This window comes from Lithobates pipiens, unplaced genomic scaffold (genome assembly GCF_037356315.1).
Source record: "Lithobates pipiens isolate NorthernLeopardFrog02 unplaced genomic scaffold, aLitPip1_a1.2 Scaffold_10, whole genome shotgun sequence".
Classification (NCBI taxonomy): Eukaryota; Metazoa; Chordata; class Amphibia; order Anura; family Ranidae; genus Lithobates; species Lithobates pipiens.
In genome coordinates, this window is record NW_027507686.1 from 193785057 (window position 1) to 193806357 (window position 21301).

General features: G+C 41.9%; 1 protein-coding gene and 1 pseudogene across 1 annotated transcript in view; both read left to right on the forward strand.

The window, feature by feature from the left end:
• VWCE (von Willebrand factor C and EGF domains) overlaps positions 1–6784 on the forward strand; it is a 136423-nt gene extending 129639 nt beyond the window's left edge. Inside the window, exons 29-31 of the mRNA XM_077460807.1 lie at positions 363–486; positions 5582–5759; positions 6208–6784. Coding sequence (XP_077316933.1) covers positions 363–486; positions 5582–5667 — 210 coding nt within the window. The 3' untranslated portion in view covers positions 5668–5759; positions 6208–6784. The remainder of the gene's footprint in view (positions 1–362; positions 487–5581; positions 5760–6207) is intronic.
• Positions 6785–8326: 1542 nt separating this feature from the next.
• LOC143956008 (U2 spliceosomal RNA) lies at positions 8327–8464 on the forward strand (annotated as a pseudogene).
• The last annotated feature ends 12837 nt before the right edge of the window (positions 8465–21301 follow it).

Here is a 21301-nt window from a genome sequence, read left to right on the forward strand (position 1 = left end):
CTACATATGTTTATATACATGTTTAGTTGTAATCTTTGGGTACTTCAAAAGTCCAAACATGTACTGTCTTTGTCTTACAAATAATTAAAAGTGGATGTGGTACCCACTATTCAAGTCCACCTCAATATCTTGTTTAAAGTTTGCATTTAAAAATACATTTCATTTTATAATAATGAATGCAGAGCTGTGTTAATGTGCGTCTTTTATATCAAGCCGGGAGTTCAGCTTTATACCAAAAAAAACTTTCCTGAGCGACAGCTGAAGGTGTGTTGTGTTTTATATGAAGGAAGTCTATCATATTGCCAAAAACAATAGTACTGAAAGCATGTCCAAATATTATGTTAGTTTGCTTTCTTTTTCAGATGTATTCAGAACAGGGTGAGGTTCAAGGGCTTTGTAAATGTCAGAACATTCTTCTACAGTGCCGTACCTGCTCTTCCGATCCTGATTGCATCACACAGGGTGCGCCACAGAGTTCAGAGTCAGGTATACGTCTGCTTGTAAAAAAAAGTAATTGTTCTTTTATCCTTATGTACTTTAACCACTTTCAGACCGGACCATTTTGCTGGTAAATGACCAGAGGTCTTTTTACACTTTGGCACTGCGCTGCTTTAACTGGTAATTGCGCGGTCATGCAATGTTGTACCCAAACAAAATTTGCGTCCTTTTCTTCCCACAAATAGAGCTTTCTTTTGATGGTATTTGATTGCCTCTGCGATTTTTATTTTTTGCGATATAAACGTAAAAAGACCGCAAATTTTGAAAAAAAATGATATTTTCTACTTTTTGTTATTAGAAAAATCCAATAAACTCAATTTTAGTCATACATTTAGGCCAAAATGTATTCAGCCACATGTCTTTGGTAAAAAAAAAGTCAATAATTGTATATTTATTGGTTTGCGCAAAAGTTGTCACATCTACAAACTAAGGTACGTTTTCTGGAATTTACGCAGCTTTTAGTTTACGACTGCCTATCTCATTTCTTGAGGTGCTAAAATGACAGGGCAGTACAAAACCCCCCCAAATGACCCCATTTTGGAAAGTAGACCCCCTAAGGAAATTGATAAGAGGCATGTTGAGCCCATTGAATATTTTATTTTTTTGCCTCAAGCGATTGAATAATGACAAAAAAAAAATTTTTTTTTTTTTTTTACACAAAGTTGTCACTAAATGATATATTGCTCACACATGCTATGGGCGTATGTGAAATGACACCCCAAAATAAATTCTGCTGCTTCTCCTGAGTACGGGGATACCACATATGTGGGACTTTTTGGGAGCCTAGCCGCGTACAGGGCCCCGAAAACCAAGCACCGCCTTCAGGCTTTCTAAGGGCGTAAATTTTTGATTTCACGCCTCACTACCTATTACAGTTTTGAAGGCCATAAAATGCCAAGATGGCACAAAACCCCCACAAATGACCCCATTTTAGAAAGTAGACACCCCAAGCTATTTGCTGAGAGGCATGTTGAGTCCATGGAATATTTTATATTTTGCCACAAGTTGCGGGAAAATTACAAACTTTTTTTTTTTTTTTTTTTTTTTCACAAAGTTGTCACTAAATGATATATTGCTCATGCATGCCATGGGCATATGTGAAATGACACCCCAAAATAAATTCTGCTGCTTCTCCTGAGTACGGGGATACCACATATGTGGGACTTTTTGGGAGCCTAGCCGCGTACGGGGCCCCGAAAACCAAGCACCGCCTTCAGGCTTTCTAAGGGCGTAATTTTTTGAGTTCACTTCTCACTACCTATTACAGTTTTGAAGGCCATAAAATGCCAAGATGGCACAAAACCCCCACAAATGACCCCATTTTAGAAAGTAGACACCCCAAGCTATTTGCTGAGAGGCATGTTGAGTCCATGGAATATTTTATATTTTGCCACAAGTTGCGGGAAAATTACAAACTTTTTTTTTTTTTCACAAAGTTGTCACTAAATGATATATTGCTCACGCATGCCATGGGCATATGTGAAATGACACCCCAAAATAAATTCTGCTGCTTCTCCTGAGTACGGGGATACCACATATGTGGGACTTTTTGGGAGCCTAGCCGCGTACGGGGCCCCAAAAACCAAGCACCGCCTTCAGGCTTTCTAAGGGCGTTACAGTTTTGAAGGCCATAAAATGCCAAGATGGCACAAACCCCCCCCCCCCCAAATGACCCCATTTTAGAAAGTAGACACCCCTAAATTTAGGGGTACACTAGTGAGACTAGGTAATAAATGGCGGGTGCCCTGAAACTATAAAAAAATAACTAACCAACCAGCGTCACCTGTAACAGTTATATGGTGATCACTGGTGAAAGGGTTAACTAGGGGGCAATCAGGGGGCTTTATGCGGTAGTATATGGGGGTCCCTGGCGCTATAAAAAGCTGCGGCGAACCTAAATACCTACCTGCCTAACTAGCGTCACCTGTGACACTAATACAGCGATCAGAAAAACGATCGCTTATTAGGCTGGGTTCACACTGGAGCGATGCGGGAACGCCACGAATGCGCGGCGGGTTCCCGCATCGCATGCCTCCCGGCGGCAGTTCACACTGCCCTATGCGAACTGCTGGGAGTGTCAGTGAAATGTTAATGACACCCCCAGATCAGTTCGCATATCGCAGTGCGATCTGCAAACTTGGATCGCATGGTGTGAACACCCATGCGATCCGATTCTGCTGCGGACCAAAAAAAGGGTCCCGTGCGAGTTTGCGGCGGGTGCGGCGGGTGCGACACGAATTCAGCCATACTATCTGTATAGCTGAACTCGAATCGCACAGAGATCGGATGTGATTTGCACTGCAGTGCGGTGCGAATCACATCCGTTCTCATAAACCGCTGCAATGTGAACCCAGCCTTAGTGACACTGGCGACGGGGGGTGATCACGGGGTTAAACCTTTATTGGGGGGGTTAGGGGGGTACCTTAGAACTAAAGGGGGCTAACCCTAACTGCCCTAACAGTTATTAGTCACAAATGACACCTGCCGGGTGATCAGGGGGTTAAACCTTTATTAGGTAATAAATGGCGGGTGCCCTGAAACTATAAAAAAATAACTAACCAACCAGCGTCACCTGTAACAGTTATATGGTGATCACTGGTGAAAGGGTTAACTAGGGGGCAATCAGGGGGCTTTATGCGGTAGTATATGGGGGTCCCTAGCGCTATAAAAAGCTGCGGCGAACCTAAATACCTACCTGCCTAACTAGCGTCACCTGTGACACTAATACGGCGATCAGAAAAATGATCGCTTATTAGGCTGGGTTCACACTGGAGCGATGCGGAAACGCCGCGAATCCGCGGCGGGTTCCCGCATCGCATGCCTCCCGGCGGCAGTTCACACTGCCCTATGCGAACTGCTGGGAGTGTCAGTGAAATGTTACTGACACCCCCAGATCAGTTCGCATATCGCAGTGCGATCTGCAAACTCGGATCGCATGGTGTGAACACCCATGCGATCCGATTCTGCTGCGGGCCAAAAAAAGGGTCCCGTGCGAATTTGCGGCGGGTGCGGCGGGTGTGGCGGGTGCGGCGGGTGCGGCGAATGGCTGAACTCGAATCGCACAGAGATCGGATGTGATTTGCACTGCAGTGCGGTGCGAATCACATTCGTTCTCATAAACCGCTGCAATGTGAACCCAGCCTTAGTGACACTGGCGACGGGGGGTGATCACGGGGTTAAACCTTTATTGGGGGGGTTAGGGGGGTACATTAGAACTAAAGGGGGCTAACCCTAACTGCCCTAACAGTTATTACAGTCACAAATGACACCAATGCAAAAAAAAAAAAAAAAAAAAAAAAATGACATTGGTGTCACTGTGACTGGGGGGCAGGGGTAATTGGGGGGGTGATCGGGGGGTAAAGGGGGGGTGTGAGTGTGCCTGGCATGTTCTACTGTGTGTGGGATGTGTTGGTGCAACTCACTGATCCGCTCTCCTCCGTGTCGGAACGAAAAATACCGACACGGAGGAGAGAATACATCACTTCCTCTCCTGTGTTTACATTACAGGAGAGGAAGTGATGTCACCGGGGATTTCCATTCGTCGGGAGCGATCGCGAGGGGGTGGCCATGAATGAATGGCCGTCCCCTCGTCCGGGATCGCTCCCGAACGAAAACCGACCGCCGCAGGCACCGGGCGGGGGCCCGATCGGGCCCCCGACCCGCGGGAGGCAAAGGACGTACATGTATGTGCTTATGCCTGCCCGTGCCATTCTGCCGACGTACATCGGCGTGCGGCGGTCGGCAAGTGGTTAAAGAATGGGTTTAACAATATCTAAATAAATATTATTGTTCATATTTATAAATGTGTCAAAAGTGTCTATAAAAAAAAATGACCTATGTTGCCCACACCTATGAGATTTTCCTTTTTGCATTCTGCCCTACATTTAGATACCGATTAACTGCCTTAATACTGGGTACTTTTACCCCCTTCCTGCCCAGGCCGATTTTCAGCTTTTAACTCTGTCACACTTTGAATGACAATTGCGTGAGCATGCAGTGTACCCAAACAACATTGTAAAAAAAATTTTTTTTCCACACAAATAGAGCTTTCTTTTGGTCGTATTTAATCACTACGGGGGCTTTTTATTTTTTGCTAAAGGAGGAGGATGCTAGTCACTAGATAGTATATGATCCATGCATCCTATGTCTTATCTTATCAAATTTTTGTTATTATGGAGGGCACAGGTGAGCTTATCATTAACCATGATTTGATCCAGAATCTGAGTATTTTGGGGTATTGCCACCAAATATGGTGCATGGTCCCAAGTTGGTCACAGTGCCTAAAACACTACATTAGGAGATTCTGTCCGGTGCATTTTCACAATTCTCGTGGGCACCAGGTACCATCTTCATAATGTCTTGTATATAGTTGGATTCTATCAACATTGTATTGACTGATATTTTGGATAGATCGTTAGCAATTTCCTACCATTCTGTTAATTTTAATGAGATGTTCATGATCATTTCCCAGAGCTTCAATATTTGGATGAAAGTTTGTAGTGCATTACACCTCTATGAAGTTTACAAAACAATGAAATTAATACTGATGTGCCCCCATCCGTTTGTACCCATTTCTTCTACAAAGGGTTTTCACAAGATTTAAGACTATCTGTGCACGTTTGTGCCCATTAAGCCAAAATAGTCTTTGTGAGGTCAGGTACTTATGATGTTAGAAAAGACCTGGCTCACAGTAGGGTTGTAGTCAGAGCTCTGTGCAGATCACTTGAGGTCCTCCAGACAAAGCTCATCAAACCATGCCTTGATGGAGTTTACTTTGTGTACAGGAGCACAATGATGCTGAAAAAGAAAAGGGCCTTCCCCAAAATGCTTTAACAATTTTGTAAGTGCACGATTGTCTATAAAGTTTTTGTAATCTGTGGTATTAACAGCCCCCTTCACTGGAAACACTTGAACTCAATCATTTTAGAAGGGTATTCACATAATTTCGCCCATATAATGTATTTTGTCATTATCTGCGTGCAAATAGTAGCTTTCTTCTATTGAACACAGCACAGTAAACAGGTGATGATGTAAGACTAATAATAATATATTTTATTTTTTTCATTTCATCATTTGTTTACAGAGCACAAACCAAAGGCTCAAATGAGCATTTTTCGGGTACCAATTAAAGGCATGTTGAAACTTTGGGATGAAAATTCCAGTCCTTGATGACATCAAGCTCCAGATCACAGGGAGGGAAGATACCAGAACTGTTACTATCTTGAATTTCAGCTTCTTAAAGCTTTCTCGGCACTTATTTGGTAAGAGACTCCACGGAACCACAGAAGTAAAGTGTCATCTAAAAATGTAAAGGGCAGTAGCCCAGAGCAGTCAATTTGAAATAAGCTTTCACTGATTTACATTTAAAGTTGAAATTTGATTGGTTGCTCTGTATTTTGATCCAAACATAAAAATGAGTGTGCTGACAGAGGGAGGAGAGAGATGACCTCATCAGTCTTCTGCTGCACCTTCATTGTCCAGTCACAGGCTGGTTGAGGGGAGGTCAGGAGCAAGGTGGCCTAGCTGCCTTTCTTCACTGCATTGGAAAAAAGTCAGGTCATTAACCTGGCTAGGATGGTAACTTTTTAGGACCTGATGGATAGAAAAACAAATCCTTTTAAAAAGCAAAACAAGTCTCTTGTAATTTAGCCATGTATTTATCAGTTTTCTCTAAAGCTCATAATAATTATTTTTTTTATCTTTTTACAGTGATCCACTACAGTCAGAAAGGTGACAGAATATCATGGTACAGTTCAACAGGAAGTATTCTTTCCTCTCTAGAAAGCCTAGTCATCAACAGGCGTCCTATACTAAAATTCAACTTAATCCTTCTCTCCAGTGGAAGACTGTTTACTTTAGAGATAAATGACTATAAAGCGTTTTTTGTTTAACAAATTTATGAAATATACTTGATAAAGAGATACATATAATTATTCCTATGCTGCTTAGTGAGAATCTAAACTCACAATGAAAATCCAACTACAGACTTTTGCCGGGAGTGCAAATCACAATCACAAGTGGACTTTCAAAAGCCAAAGCTGGAGCCTTTATTGGAACGCCAAGTTACCGCCATCTGATGCTGATGCTAACATATGCCACACCTGTACAATGCAAATACCATGATATGTGATATTGGATAGTGTGGCATTCTAATGGACAATGAAATATCCGAACACTGTCAAGTTAACCACTAAAAGGATCCTCAGGTTAAGCTACATACAGCAAGCATATGTAAAATTTATATACCTACTTTAATGTATAAAAATGGTCTCCAATTTAAAATTTTTATCAGTCTCCTTTGCGTTTTTTCTTTAAAACGTTTATAGTTGTGTTAATGAACCAATGTAGTGAAGATTATAGAGCTTATAGCTGAACACCTATTTTTCTTAATTTTGTAGTTTGTTGACTCTCAAGTAAGCAACCGATGCATATGCAAGTCTGACCCGTGTGGAATTGAATACCTTTGATGACACCCTGCACTGACCGTCCTGGAGGTTCAACAGTAAATCAGAGGAAATCTCTAAAATAAGAGGAAATGCCTTCCAGGTTGACCCTTTACCCTATGTTCACACCTATGTGCTTTTTGGTACATTTTGCAGAAATGCGCTACAGTCCATTTGACATGGTTTCCTATGGATGTAGTTCACATCTGTGCATTTTGCGGTGTTGCGTTCTTCGAAAAGGGTCAGGTACAGCATGCACCAGGTGGTGACGTCACAAGTGGTAGGGTCCACCAGGTGACGTCACCGGGTGGACAACACCCCTTACCTATTAAGAACTGTCAGACAGAGAAACTCTCAGACAGAGGAGCGTGCAGTCAGCGGTTAGCCTTCTATGAGCGAGCTTTTTTTTCCCCGGGTCCGGCGGGGTGGATCGAGGGAACATTATTTTTTGATTTTTAATAAAGGAATTGTCAAAAACTGTTTTTTTTTCTGGTGAATGAGTAAGGGTACAATGAACCCCATACTCCTTCACATGGGGGTACCAGGAACCCCCTTGTTAAACCCTTTTCCTGCGGCCTGACAGGTTGCGTGCTTAGATAAGGGTCTGGTATGGATTTTGGGGGGACCCCCCACACCATTATTTATTACATTTTGGCATGGGGTTCTCCTTAAAATCCATACCAGACCTGAAGGGCCTGGTATGGATTTGGGGGGGGCCCTCACACATTTTTTTTTTTTGGTGCAAGGTTCCCCTTAAAATCCATACCAGACCCAAAGGGCCTGGTAATGGACGGGGGGGGGGGGGACCCATGCCATTTTTTCAATTATTTTTATCTATATTGCCGGAATCCGGCAATACATCATCCCCACGGGCAGTATTAAATGACATTTTTTCCTTTACAAATGTAATTTTGCTGCTCTCATTCGGAAAACTGTATGTTTATATGTACAGTTGCAGTGTAAGCAGCCTTACATAGTGTGGGGTGTGGACTCAGCCCCCTGAGTCATGATTGGCCAAAGGCACCCTGTCTTTGGCCAAACATGAGTAGTGTTATAAAAACAGACAAGAAGCAGGAAAAACACATAACAATACAAACACAAATTCAAGAAAAAAAAAGTCCAGACGCCAGCTACCATTCACAAAAGAGTTGTCATGTGATAGTTGTAGCAATAATTAGAAACGTGAAAAAAAAAAAATATAGTAATAGAACATTTTCTGAGAGTTTTAATGTGAATGGCCCCTGGGGGATCAAAGTCACTTCCTAATCTCACTAATACTGAAACAAGCTGCTAGACAGTTGCTCTATAACTTGGTTGAAAGTAATTGATATAAAACGATCTGAAGGATGACCTGGTCCTGTTATGTGAGTTTATTGGAGCATTAGATCGCTTTTTGGCCTTTTGGCTAAGATCAAGTGTAGTATCTGTTCTTATCAGTTGCCAAAGGAGGCGCTGTGCTACCCCTATAGAGAGGGGAGGGCTAGTACTTCCAATGGCATAATTTGCACCTAGAAGGACAGTTTTGGCAGGGTTCATGCCGTGCTGCCCAATGGAAACTGGGGTCCGGTGCATGTTCGAATCCGAGCCGTCTGGAAGGGTGTCCCTGGGGAGGGTGGGTGCTACTATTAGTCAGACCCAGTGGGTCGAGTACCTGGCCTTCTGCCCTGGATTGGGGTAGTTCTAGCCCTGGACAGTTTTTCAGGAGGGAATACTGGCTGCTCTCTAGGTGAGGGGGAGGAGCGGTTAGTACTTCCCAAATGTAATTAGGTAGGAGTGATTGGAGCGAGGTTGAGCTTGTAGGTGGGCATGCTCTACCTGGGCTTCCTGAGCTCCATGCTTTCCTTCCTGGGGTGGGGGCTGCAGTGATCTGGGCTGTTGGTCAGGGTGGTCTTGAAAGCCTATGGAGTATTTGCCCCTGGAGTGGCAGTCCACGGGTGCCTAAAAGTCACTGTAAGTGAAGGTTACTTTGATTTTGGGCACCAAGGTCACTGCACCATAACATGCTTTTTTTTTTTTTTTTAGCACCTGCCTCTTGGGCTGGGCCTTTTGGCTGGGACGAGAGGAATTTTTTATTCCCGGCCGGAGGGCCTGGTCATTGTGTTACTCAATGGCCACTTTTTTCACTCTCCTCTCCACTATCCCTTCCCCACATTATTTAATTTATTTCTTGTGTGTGTTTGTCATGTTTTTATGTTTGTCACTGTTCACTGTGTGATGAGTAGGGTCACAGGTCCCTGGGTCTGTCCTGAAAGTCTGGGGAGGGGGTGGACATGGCCTTCTGGCTTAGTTTGCCCTCTCTCTTCTGAGGTCTCCCTTGGGGGAGCCCTACCTAGTACTTGGGTGGGTCTGTTTCGGCAGACCTTCCAAAGAAAGGGGTCCGTCTGGTCTCAGCCAGATGGACCATGTTTTAAGTACCCTTGTCCAGATTTCAGAGGGCTTGTGTACCCGTTGCACTTTTTTGTGTTTCACTCTTTATGTGTGTGCAATTTTTTTTGGCATCGGGTGAAGTTTTTGAATGTGTTTTGCACGCCACAGGCTTTCAATAAAAAAAAGCAAACAAAAAAAATAAATTAGATTTGAGAGTGTTGTGGTGTTGTGAGTATTGGGTATACTTGACAGGGAATAAAAAAATAGTTGACAGCAGCGAATCAAAAAATCTGAGCATTAATTTCTTTCAGGAAATCACTGACAGAATAGACACAGCCTACTCTACCATTAACAGGGTAATCAAGGTTGGCTGCAATGTGGGTGGACATAGGAAAGAGCTACTGTGCAATTGTTACTAGAGATCAGGGCATTTCACATGACATGCTTCCGGTCACCATTTAGGAAATTAGCAGACAAATCAGCTGTTTCAAGGAAGCTTTCGTCCGTACATTACCATCCCATGGGTTCTGTTTATCTTAGCCCGCTATATCAGTGCTCAGCTGGGGGGTTTGGTTTTAGCCATACTCATAGTCCAATGGCTCTTTTGTAGAAGCAGGGGATCAGATGGTCAGCTGTGTGGTCCGCGGCAATTGCCACTTGTGATATACTTCAGGGATGGACGCCTTCTGATCTACGATCTCAGTTGAAACGGGGCATTCCGTGGCTGGAATCCCGTGACTGTAGTGACGTTGATGCTTAGTGGGCAGTAACCACGATCGAACACCAGCTCTTTAAAGAGTAACTCCACTTTTATAGCTCACTTAGGTGGGAAAAAAACATTCCCACCTGAGTGAGCTATATACATTGCAGGAAATCTAACAAAATTTGTTGCAGATTCCTACTTTTTGATATTCTGAAGAAATCCATGTGTGTTTGTCAGTGTCTATGTGGAAAAGTAAATCTTAGGCCCCTTTCACACTTTGCCACTACTTGAAGCAATGCTTATGTAATCTTGAGGTCTGTGGACCTCAAGTCACATCAAAGTCCAATCAAAGTAGTGCAGGGACTACTTTGAAGTCGCACAGATATGAACGGTACTCATTGGAAATCATGGGATACGACTTGTCATGAGACTTTGCAGTCCCAAGTCGCAGGAAAACTTGCACAAGTGTGAAAGGGGTCCAATGGGAGTGGTTTCATAGGTAATAATCAGCTGCAGCACCTGCATGGCACTAATGAGCAAAACTGCAGGGTCTGCATCACTTTAGACATGATTTCCTATTGGAAGTATCTCAACAAAATGACATTTTTGTGATGCCTGAAATCTGACTTGTATCGTAGTGCAGACTTCTGGGAAAATTGGTGAGCCGATCACACAGGCAGCAAATGATATATCTGGGGGGGGGGGGGGGGCGTTCTGTGTACAGAACTCCTCCAGGTAGCCATATTGCATTGCAATTTAAGAAAATTACAGCGCTGCTGTTTGAAAGGGAAAGGTAGTTTTTAATAACATTCAATTACAATATAGAGTAATAAAAATATTTTTATTACTCTATTTGCTGGACTTTGTTTGTTTTTGGTGTTGGCTGCTGATTTGGCTGTTGTGGCCTTGTGCTTTACATACATCTGACTATAGCGCAGTGTTTTCCCCCTAATTCAATTACAATATGACTTGTATCGCAATTGTATATGGTAGATTATTTTTTCGTTATTTGTTTTTTTTTCCCCCACGAAAGTGGAGCTACCCTTTAAGTGTATTGGGCCATGGTGCAACCACTCTGCAACTGTGTGCAATGTATCTTCGTACATATAAAAAAAATATAAAAAAATGAGCCCTCGCGCCACTAGGTAATAAAGTGACTAAAGTGAATAAATATCTAAATATGTGTTCAACGAATAAATAGAAAATATGCAAAAAAGATAAATAGCATGTAAACCATAAAGTGATAAAAAGTGCAAGTGCTAATTAATAGTGCAAAAAATGCAGCGGGACAAAATAGTGAACACAAACTATCAAGTGAAATTAATAAAACAAAGAGTCCTGCGCAAATCGTGCCACTCTTATAAAAATACAAATATATATATATATATATATATATATATATATATATAAATATATAAAAAATATAAAATGAAAACGTGAAACAGTCCATATATATATGAAAAAAATTAGTCCAAGAATCGCACACAAATGAGTGAGGATGAAATATGGAAAAAGCGGGACCAAATGCTACAAAGTCCACTAATCCAGGCTCTCAGAACTCTCACCTTAAGATGAAATAAGCAAGCAGATCAAATATAGCCCCAGAAACTTCTCCTTTGATTCACTGTATTAAGCCACTAAGGAAATGCAGGTGAAGGATGTGATAAAAACTTCCGCCACTAGAGGGCCAATCCCAGCATATAGATATTGCACTGTAGATATTAACATCTATTCCGTAGTGTATGGCTCGAAAAAACAAAGGGGAGAGGGGGAAGGGGAGAGAGAGAGGGGACTCCAATAGTGTAGTAGTTTAAATAAGCAGATGTATTTATTAAAAAATAACCAAGACTCTCACATTTCAAAAAAATATAAAACACAGAGAGAGGAAGATGGTGGTCTGGCGTCTTCCGCCAGTCTTAGTCTACTTCCGGTTTGTCTTACGGCCACTCCCTACACGTTACGTCATACCACGTGACTTCTTCATGGGGATCCCCAACAGGTTTTCATCCAGAATGGTCCTGTATTTGGCTGCATCCATCTTCCCCTCAATTTTAACCATCTTCCCTGTCCCTACTGAAGAAAAGCAGGCCCAAACCATGATGCTGCCGCCACCATGTTTGACAGTGGGGATGGTGTGTTGAGGGTGATGAGCTGTGTTGCTTTTACGCCAAACATATCGTTTTGCATTGTCGGCAAAAAGTTTGATTTTGGTTTCATCTGACCAGAGCATCTTCTTCCACATGTTTGGTGTGTCTCCCAGGTGGCTTGTGGCAAACTTTAGATGAGACTTTTTATGGATATCTTTGAGAAATGGCTTTCTTCTTGCCACTATTCCATAAAGGCCAGATTTGTGCAGTGTACGACTGATTGTTGTCCTATGGACAGACTCTCCCACCTCAGCTGTAGTTCTCTGCAGTTCATCCAGAGTGATCATGGGCCTCTGCACTGATCTCTGATCAGTCTTCTCCTTGTCTGAGCTGAAAGTTTAGAGGGACGGCCAGGTCTTGGTAGATTTTCAGTGGTCTGATACTCCTTCCATTTCAAAATGATCGCTTGCACAGTGCTCCTTGGGATGTTTAAAGCTTGGGAAATCTTTTTGTATCCAAATCCGGCTTTAAACTTCTCCACAACAGTATTACGGACCTGCCTGGTGTGTTCCTTGGTCTTCATGATGCTCTCTGCGCTTTCAACAGAACCCTGAGACTATCACAGAGCAGGTGCATTTATACAGAGACTTGATTACACACAGGTGGATTCTATTTATCACCATCAGTCATTTAGGACAACATTGGATCATTCAGAGATCCTCGCTGAACTTCTGGAGTGAGTTTTCTGCACTGAAAGTAAAGGGGCCGAATAATTTTGCACGCACCACTTTTCAGTTTTTTATTTGCTAAAAAAGTTTAAATTATCCAATAGATTTTGTTCCACTTCACAATTGTGTCCCACTTGTTGGTGATTCTTCACAAAAAATTTAAATTTTATATCTTTATGTTTGAAGCCTGAAATGTGGCAAAAGGTTGAAAAGTTCAAGGGGGTCGAATACTTTCGCAAGGCACTGTATATACTGTTTATCTCAATTGATAGTAGGAGCAGATATACTCTGCAGGTAGCCCATTAGTCCTTAAAGGTGCTGAAGCACACCAGAAGCCTACTGATTTAGAGACAGCTCTCTGTACTGAACTGTTCTGCTCAGGTCACCCCACAAGTAACCACTTAAGGACCGGAAGGATTTTCCCCCTTAATGACCAGGCCATTTTTTGCGATACGGCACTGCGTTGCTTTAACTGACAACTGCGCGGTCGTGCAATGTTGTACCCAAACAAAATTGATGTCCTCTTTTTCCCACAAATAGAGCTTTCGTGGTATTTTTTTTTGTGCTATAAGCAAAAAAAGAGTGACAATTTTGAAAAAAAACAAAAACAATATTTTTTACTTTGTGGTATAATAAATATCCCTCCCAAAATCATTTTTTTTAAATGTCTTCATCAGTTTAGGCCAGGGATATGTAATTAGCGGACCTCCAGCTGTTGCAAAACTACAAGTCCCATCATGCCTTTGGGTGTCATGCTTGTGGCTGTCAGAGTCTCGCTATGCCTCATGGGACTTGTAGTTCTGCAACAGCTGGAGGTCCGCTAATTGCATATCCCCGGTTTAGGCCAATATGTATTCTTCTATATATTTTTGGTAAAAAAAATAGAAATAAACGTATATAGATTGGTTTGCGCAAAAGTTATAGCGTCTGCAAAATAGGGGATAGATTTATAGCATTTTTTATTTATTTATAAATTTTTTAATAGTAATTGTGGGGATCTGCGATTTTTAGTGGGACTGCGACATTGCGGCGGACAGATCGGACACTATTGACACTCTTTTGGTACCACTAACATTTATGTTGCGATCTGAGCTGATTACTGTATACATGTCACTGACAGAGAAGGGGTTTACACTAGGGGGCGATCAAGGGGTTAAGTGTTCCTAAATGTGGGGGCAGTTTGCTGACTGGAGCAAGAGGGGTAAGGTCGCGCTATGGAACTGTTGGATATAGTTCTGGTAAGAGCGGCCTCAATTTAAATTTCAGCCCAATCTGGGTAAAGCAATGAAATGAAATGGGGGGGGGGGGGAAATAGACTTGGCGCTATACCATTTGAGATTCAAAATAATTATAATTTACATAAAATTTCCAGCATGCTGGTAAGTAATAAGAAATAAATTTAAAATTTAAAAGTACACGAATAATAGTGGAAACCTCTTTGTGTGATGCCAAATGGTAGTCTATAGTAATTGTTCTTATGTATATATATTCTTATCAATAGATGACATCAAACCATAGTAATCAATAAACCATAAAGATCAATGAGCCATAGGTAAACTAATATAACATGCAATTCCTAAATTACAATATTAAAGTGCAAGTGCCAGTGAACAAATATGTGCCAGTTTCAGAATGCACAAAAATCAATTGCTAAAGATATAGAAAATGAAAAAAATAAAAAAATTACCCACGCCAGGGCCAGACAGCATACACCTCTAACTCAAACGGCGAGGCAGCCGAGCGGGACCTTTTCTTCCTTTTAAAGAAACCAAGCAGCACAAACAAACGAGTTTGCATTCATTGATTGCTTGTGAGTAATTTTGTACATTTAAATAAAAACCTTAAATTTTAAACGTACTACACCATGGATATGCCTCTTCCTTATTGCATATAACGGGGCACGCCATACAAACGGAGGAACAAGGGTCTCCCAGAACCACAGCAGAGGCAAGCCAGAGAGCAACACAGTGGCTCATACTGTGAAGGCTGATCCACCCCGGACGGGGTTATACCTCTGGTGAGAGCAATTACATAAGTGGTCACCGAGCACCGGGAGCAACAGTTGAAGTCACCCCCCCCCCCCCCCACTCATAAAAAATTCCACCATTTTTGTCACTATATATTTTTTTCACTATTTTTCACCATTTTTTCACTATTTTGTCACTGTTTTTATCATCAAATTTTTTAATCAATTTTTTATCACATTTTTCCATTTTAATATTCATTATTAATTTTACATTTTTTCTGCTTTATCCATATTTTTATATACCATTCACTCACGGACTTTTAGTCACAGATGCACAAATGGATATATGATATGTAAAATAGATAATTGAATGGTTATTCATTTTAATTTATTTTTACATTTATATTATTGACTTTTACTTTCATTATTTTTTTCATTTTCTATATCTTTAGCAATTGATTTTTGTGCATTCTGACACTGGCACATATTTGTTCACTGGCACTTGCACTTTAATATTGTAATTTAGGAATTGCATGTTATATTAGTTTACCTATGGCTCATTGATCTTTATGGTTTATTGATTACTATGGTTTGATGACATCTATTGATAAGAATATATATACATAAGAACAATTACTATAGACTACCATTTGGCATCACACAAAGAGGTTTCCACTATTATTCGTGTACTTTTAAATTTTAAATTTATTTCTTATTACTTACCAGCATGCTGGAAATTTTATGTAAATTATAATTATTTTGAATCTCAAATGGTATAGCGCCAAGTCTATTCCCCCCCCAGTTTGCTGACTGGAGCTAGAGGAGAAGGAGAGAGATTGCTGTTCCTGCTTACTAGGAATGGCAGATCTATCTCTACTCCCCTGCTAGAATGTGGATCTGTCTGTTTACATTCACAGATCCCCGTTCTGGCTCTCTGTGGAGCCATGTCTGCCAGCCACCCGAATCAGCTACAGTGTTGGGCCGAGGGCATATGTGCGCACCTCCGGCGGCGTGAGCGCTCCCCCCATTGCTCTTAAAGCAGCCGACGTGCACCTACGGTGATTTGCACAGCCGTGCCAACCTGCAATTAATATACAAGGTCTTGGTTAGGAAATGATACTAGCTGAACCTAGATTGTAAATACTACAATACAAAATCACATTTCTTGGTTTATCCTTTTGCTTTTTAGATATTGTTCATTGGGGGACACAAGATCAGATGTAAATCAGAGGCAGGATGGTTATACTGGTGTCTTTAGGAAGAATTTGACAAAAACAATAGTCAATTAGTTATAAATTCTGCCACTCCCATCATGCTTCAGTTTTTTTGCTAGTGTCCAAGGAAGACTGACATCTTTTTCTCTTCCTAAAAAAGTTTTTCACATTTTTACTAAACTCGATTTTTTCTTCAGTCATGATTCAGCGCTGCCTTGGAGGCTGTACCCAAACCCCGCTGGAAGATTGCAGTGTCAGACTTTAATGTCTCATTTGGGCTCCAGGCTCTGCTTATGGCACTCTGCAGTTACCTTGGGGTCTATGTATTAAAAATTTGCTAAGCATGAAAGTCATGCATGATACCTGTAATGTTTGTAATATGTGTCAGTATCTATTTGTTCACAGGGTGATTGTAACATTCCGTCCCAAGGGGAAAAAGCCTTATGTCTTGCAAGCCTTCATTTTTGATCCTTCATAAGGATAAGGTCACTTTGCATCTAAGACTTGCTTTTCTGCCTAATACCCTGTACACACGGTCGGGCATTCCAACCACAAAATCCATCTCATTTTTTCCAACGGATTTTGGCCGAAACGTGTGTTGCATACACACAGTCGGACAAAGTTGTTGGAAAATCTGATCATTTGGAACGAGGTGACGTTCGTTGGGTATTAACGGGATTACGTAGCGGCTAGTAGCCAATAGCTTTGGTCTCGTAATTTAATCTGAGCATGTGTGGCACTTTGTCCATCGGAATTCTCTACAAACTATTGGGAAAAGTCAGATCGGAAAATTTTAGATCCAGCTCTCAAACTTTTTCCGTAGGAATTTCCGACGGAAAAAGTCTGATAGAGCCCACACGATTGGATTTTCCGACAAGATAATCCGATCTGACCTTTTCTGTCTGAATTTCCGACCGTGTGTACAGGGCATAAGGTGGTATCAGCTTTCTACTTGAATTGGGCTTGAATTTCTGTATCCCAAGCTAGTCCACCCTAAGGAAGGACTACATCCATTCTTAGGATGTAGTCAGGGCGATTTGGGTGTTTTTGAATGTCATGTTTTGGGTTTTGTAAGCAAGATTCCTCGTTTGTGGTGGGGCAGACTTTGCTATAGCTGATACCATAGATGCAGTTTCTCAAAAATACTACAAATAATAAAAATATAAATCACAGTACTATACGTGTATACAAAATACTCAAAAAGTTATAATTTAGTTAAAACAACAGTGAAAAAACCCTTGGGGTTGATTTACTAAAGACAAATTGTTGGTTCACCATACAAGTGCAGTTACTCTCTGCCACTCTGCAGCGCAATTTTCACCGAAGCTTAGTGAATGCATGCTTCCATCATCCAATCATGTTTTTTTTTTTTTTTTTTTTACTTCCTTGCACATAGTTATGAGGATAGGTAAAAGGGTCGACCAGTATCCAATCAGAAGTCAATAAAAGGTGATTGTTATCAGAGACAAGAATAAAAATTTACGGAAAGATATATATACAGCATGATGTGCATATGTGGAAATAACAATTAGGCCTCTTTCACACGGGCACCATCAGTTTAGCTATGTTAAAAATGTATCAGATCTTATCCGTTGCTTCATCCGTCTTCATCAGTCTTCTGTTCCGTTAATCTCCGTTTTGTCAGGGCTGGCTTAGCCCTTCCTCCTCTGGGCTGGCCGCTCAGCTGTTGGCTAATTGCTAGCTCTCTTCTCTCTCCACAGTTACCAGCTGTTCCCGATGATGCTTATCTGACGGGCCTATTTAAAGCCTTCCAGCTCATTTCTCCATTGCCTTCACGTTGGTCACATCACAAGGAACCATCTCCTGCTGTATGTTTCAAGACTGGCTTGCTGACATCCCTCCTGGCTTGCAGTTTCTCTCCTTGGATCCCTGACTTCTGGACTGGCTGATTACCTGATCTGGTTTATGAACTTTGGACTGGCTGACTACCCGATCTGGCTACTGGACTCTGGCTATGCTTGATTATGCTTTTTTCTATTTACCTTTTTATTTTTATTATTAATAAACAAGTGTGATTTGATTGTACTTCTGTCTCAGTCTGTTTCATGGTTCCTGACAGTACGTGAAGGCCATGAATTCAGAAGATACAGTCAATCCACTTGTTGGTAATATTTTTTCCAGATTGGATGAGCAAGATCACCGCATGGATCAGTTTGCCTTGTCGTTACAAATGCTCCTGAATCGCATGGCTCACCTGGAATCCCCCATGGTGGCTGCTCCGGTACAGGCCATCCCTGCTGCTGCGCCAGTCTCTGTGCAGGCACCTGCCTCGAGTATTACCTCTATAAGAGGTATGTCTGATTCTGCTCCGCTTCACCAGCGATTTGGGGGCGATCCAGTTCAATGCAGAGGGTTTCTAAATCAGGTTGTGATATACTTCAAAATGCTGCCCCAGGCATTTCCCACCGACAGAAGCAAAGTAGGTTTCGTGATATCTTTGCTTTCTGAGAGAGCCTTGGCCTGGGCTAACCCTCTATGGGAGACGCAAAAACCTGTTGTCTTGAGTTACCCTCAGTTTGTGGCCTCCTTTAACCACTTAACAACCGCCCTATAGCCGAATGACGGCTACAGGGCGGTTGTTTAACTCTGGGAGGCCGTCATATGACATCCTCCCAGAATTCCGCTCTCGCGCGCCCCCTGGGGCGCGCACTCGAGAGCATCCGTGACCGCCGGGTCCACACGGATCACGGTCAAATGATGGAGTGATCACTTGTAAACAAACTGGCGTCATGTTATGACGCCGGTTCCTCCCTACCCCTCTCTGTACCGATCGGTACAGCGGAGGGGGAAGAGATCGGTGTCAGCAGTGCTGTGGGCTGCATCTGCAGTGCCCACATCGCTGCTCACCGAAAATTAACCCCATCATACCCTGCCATTACTCTGCAATACTCTGCAATACTCTGCTGCAATACTCTGCAATACCCTGCTGCAATACTCTGCAATACCCTGCTGCAATACTCTGCAATACCCTGCTGAAATACTCTGCAATACCCTGCTGCAATACTCTGCAATACCCTGCAACAACACTCTGCAATACCCTGCAACAACACTCTGCAATAACCTGCAACACTCTGCAATGCTCTGCAACACCCGCCAATACCCTGCAACACTCTGCAATGCTCTGCAACACCCTGCAACACTCTGCAATGCTCTGCAACACCCGCCAATACCCTGTAACACTCTGCAATGCTCTGCAACACCCGCCAATACCCTGCAACACTCTGCAATGCTCTGCAATACCCGCCAATACCCTGCAACACTCTGCAATGCTCTGCAACACCCGCCAATACCCTGCAACACTCTGCAATGCTCTGCAACACCCACCAATACCCTGCAATGCTCTGCAACGCAATACTCTGCAACGCCATACTCTGAGATATCCAGTCATACTCTGAGATACCCAGCCATACCCTGAGATACCCAGTCATACTCGGAGATACCCAGTCATACTCGGAGATACCCAGCCATAGTCGGTGATACCCTGCAATACCCAGCCATAGACACCCCCCCCCCCCTCCCACCGCCCTCCGGTGCTTCTACCGACTCGCCAATACGATCAAAGCCAGAATCTTTTTTTTTTTCTTTCAGGCTTCCCAGCTTAGAGGTGAGATGCGGGGTCTTATTGACCCCATATCTCACTGTAAAGAGGACCTGTCATGCCATATTCCTATTACAAGGGATGTTTACATTCCTTGTAATAGGAATAAAAGTGATCAAAACATTTATTTTTGGGGAAAAAAATGTCAAACTAAAATAAATAAAGTAAAATGAACAATAACATTTTTTTTTGTCCCCATGTGCTCGCGTGCAGAAGCGAACGCATACGTAAGTCCCGCCCACATATGAAAACGGTGTTCAAACCACAGATGTGAGGTATCGCTGTGAACGTTAGAGCAAGAGCAATAATTCTAGCCCTAGACCTCCTCTGTAACTCAAAACATATAACCAGTAAAAAAAATTTAAATCATCGCCTATGGGGATTTTTAAGTAGTGACGTTTGGCGCCATTCCACGAGCGTGTGCAATTTTGAAGAGTGACATGTTAGGTATATATTTACTCAGCGTAACTTCATCTTTCACATTATGCAAAAATTGGGCTAACTTTACTGTGTTTTTTTTTTTAAAGCACAAAACTGTTTTTTTTTTCCAAAAAAAAGCATTCGAAAAATTGCTGCGCAAATACCGTGCGAGATAAAAAGTTGCAACGACCACCATTGTATTCTCCAGGGTGTTTGATAAAAAAACATTTATAATGTTTTGGGATTTTATGTAATTTTCTAGCAAATAAATTATGATTTTTACATGTAGTTGAGAAATGTCAGAATTGTCCTGGGTGCTTCAGAACGCCTGATGGCGCTCCCTGCATGTTGGGCCTCTGTATGTGGCCACACTGTGTAAAAGTCTCACACATGTGGTATCGCCGTACTCGGGAGTAATAGCAGAATGTGTTTTGGGGTGTAATTTGTGGTATTCATATGCTGTGTGAGAAATAAACTGATAATATGACAATTTTGTGAAAAAAAAAAAAAGTTAAAAAAATCTTGATTTTGCAAAGAATTGTAGGAAAAAATGACAACTTAAAAAAACTCATCATGCCTCCTACTAAATACATTGGAATGTCTTCTTTCCAAAAAGGGGTCATTTGGGGGGGTATTTGTACTTTTCTGGCATGTTAGGGTCTCAAGAATTCAAATAGGCTGTCAGTACTTCAGGTGTGATCAATTTTCAGATATTGGCACCATAACTTGTGGACTCTATAACTTTCACAAAGACCAAATAATATCCACCAATTTGTACTTATTTTTACCAAAGATAAGTAGTGGTATAAATTTTGGCCAAAATTTATGAAGAAAAAATTACTAATCTGCTAAATTGTATAACAGAAACAAAGAAAAATTAATTTTTTTACAGAATTTTCTGTATTTTTTCTTTTATAGCACAAAAAATAAAAAACCCAGCGGTGATTAAATACCACCAAAAGAAATCTCTATTTGTGTGAAAAAAAAGGACAAAAATTTCATATAGGTCCAGTGTTGCATGACTGAGTAATTGTCATTCAAAATGTGAGAGCACCGAAAGCTGAAAATTGGTCTGGTTATTAAGGGCGTTTAAGTGCCCAGTGGTCAAGTGGTTAAAGGGTTTTTGACGTTCCCGCACGCTCCGCTTCTGCTGCCAAGTGCCTCATGTCCATCAAACAGAGTACGAGAACTGTTGCTGACTGCGCCATTGAATTCCGTACTCTGGCAGCAGAGGTTGCTTGGAACAATGAGGCCCT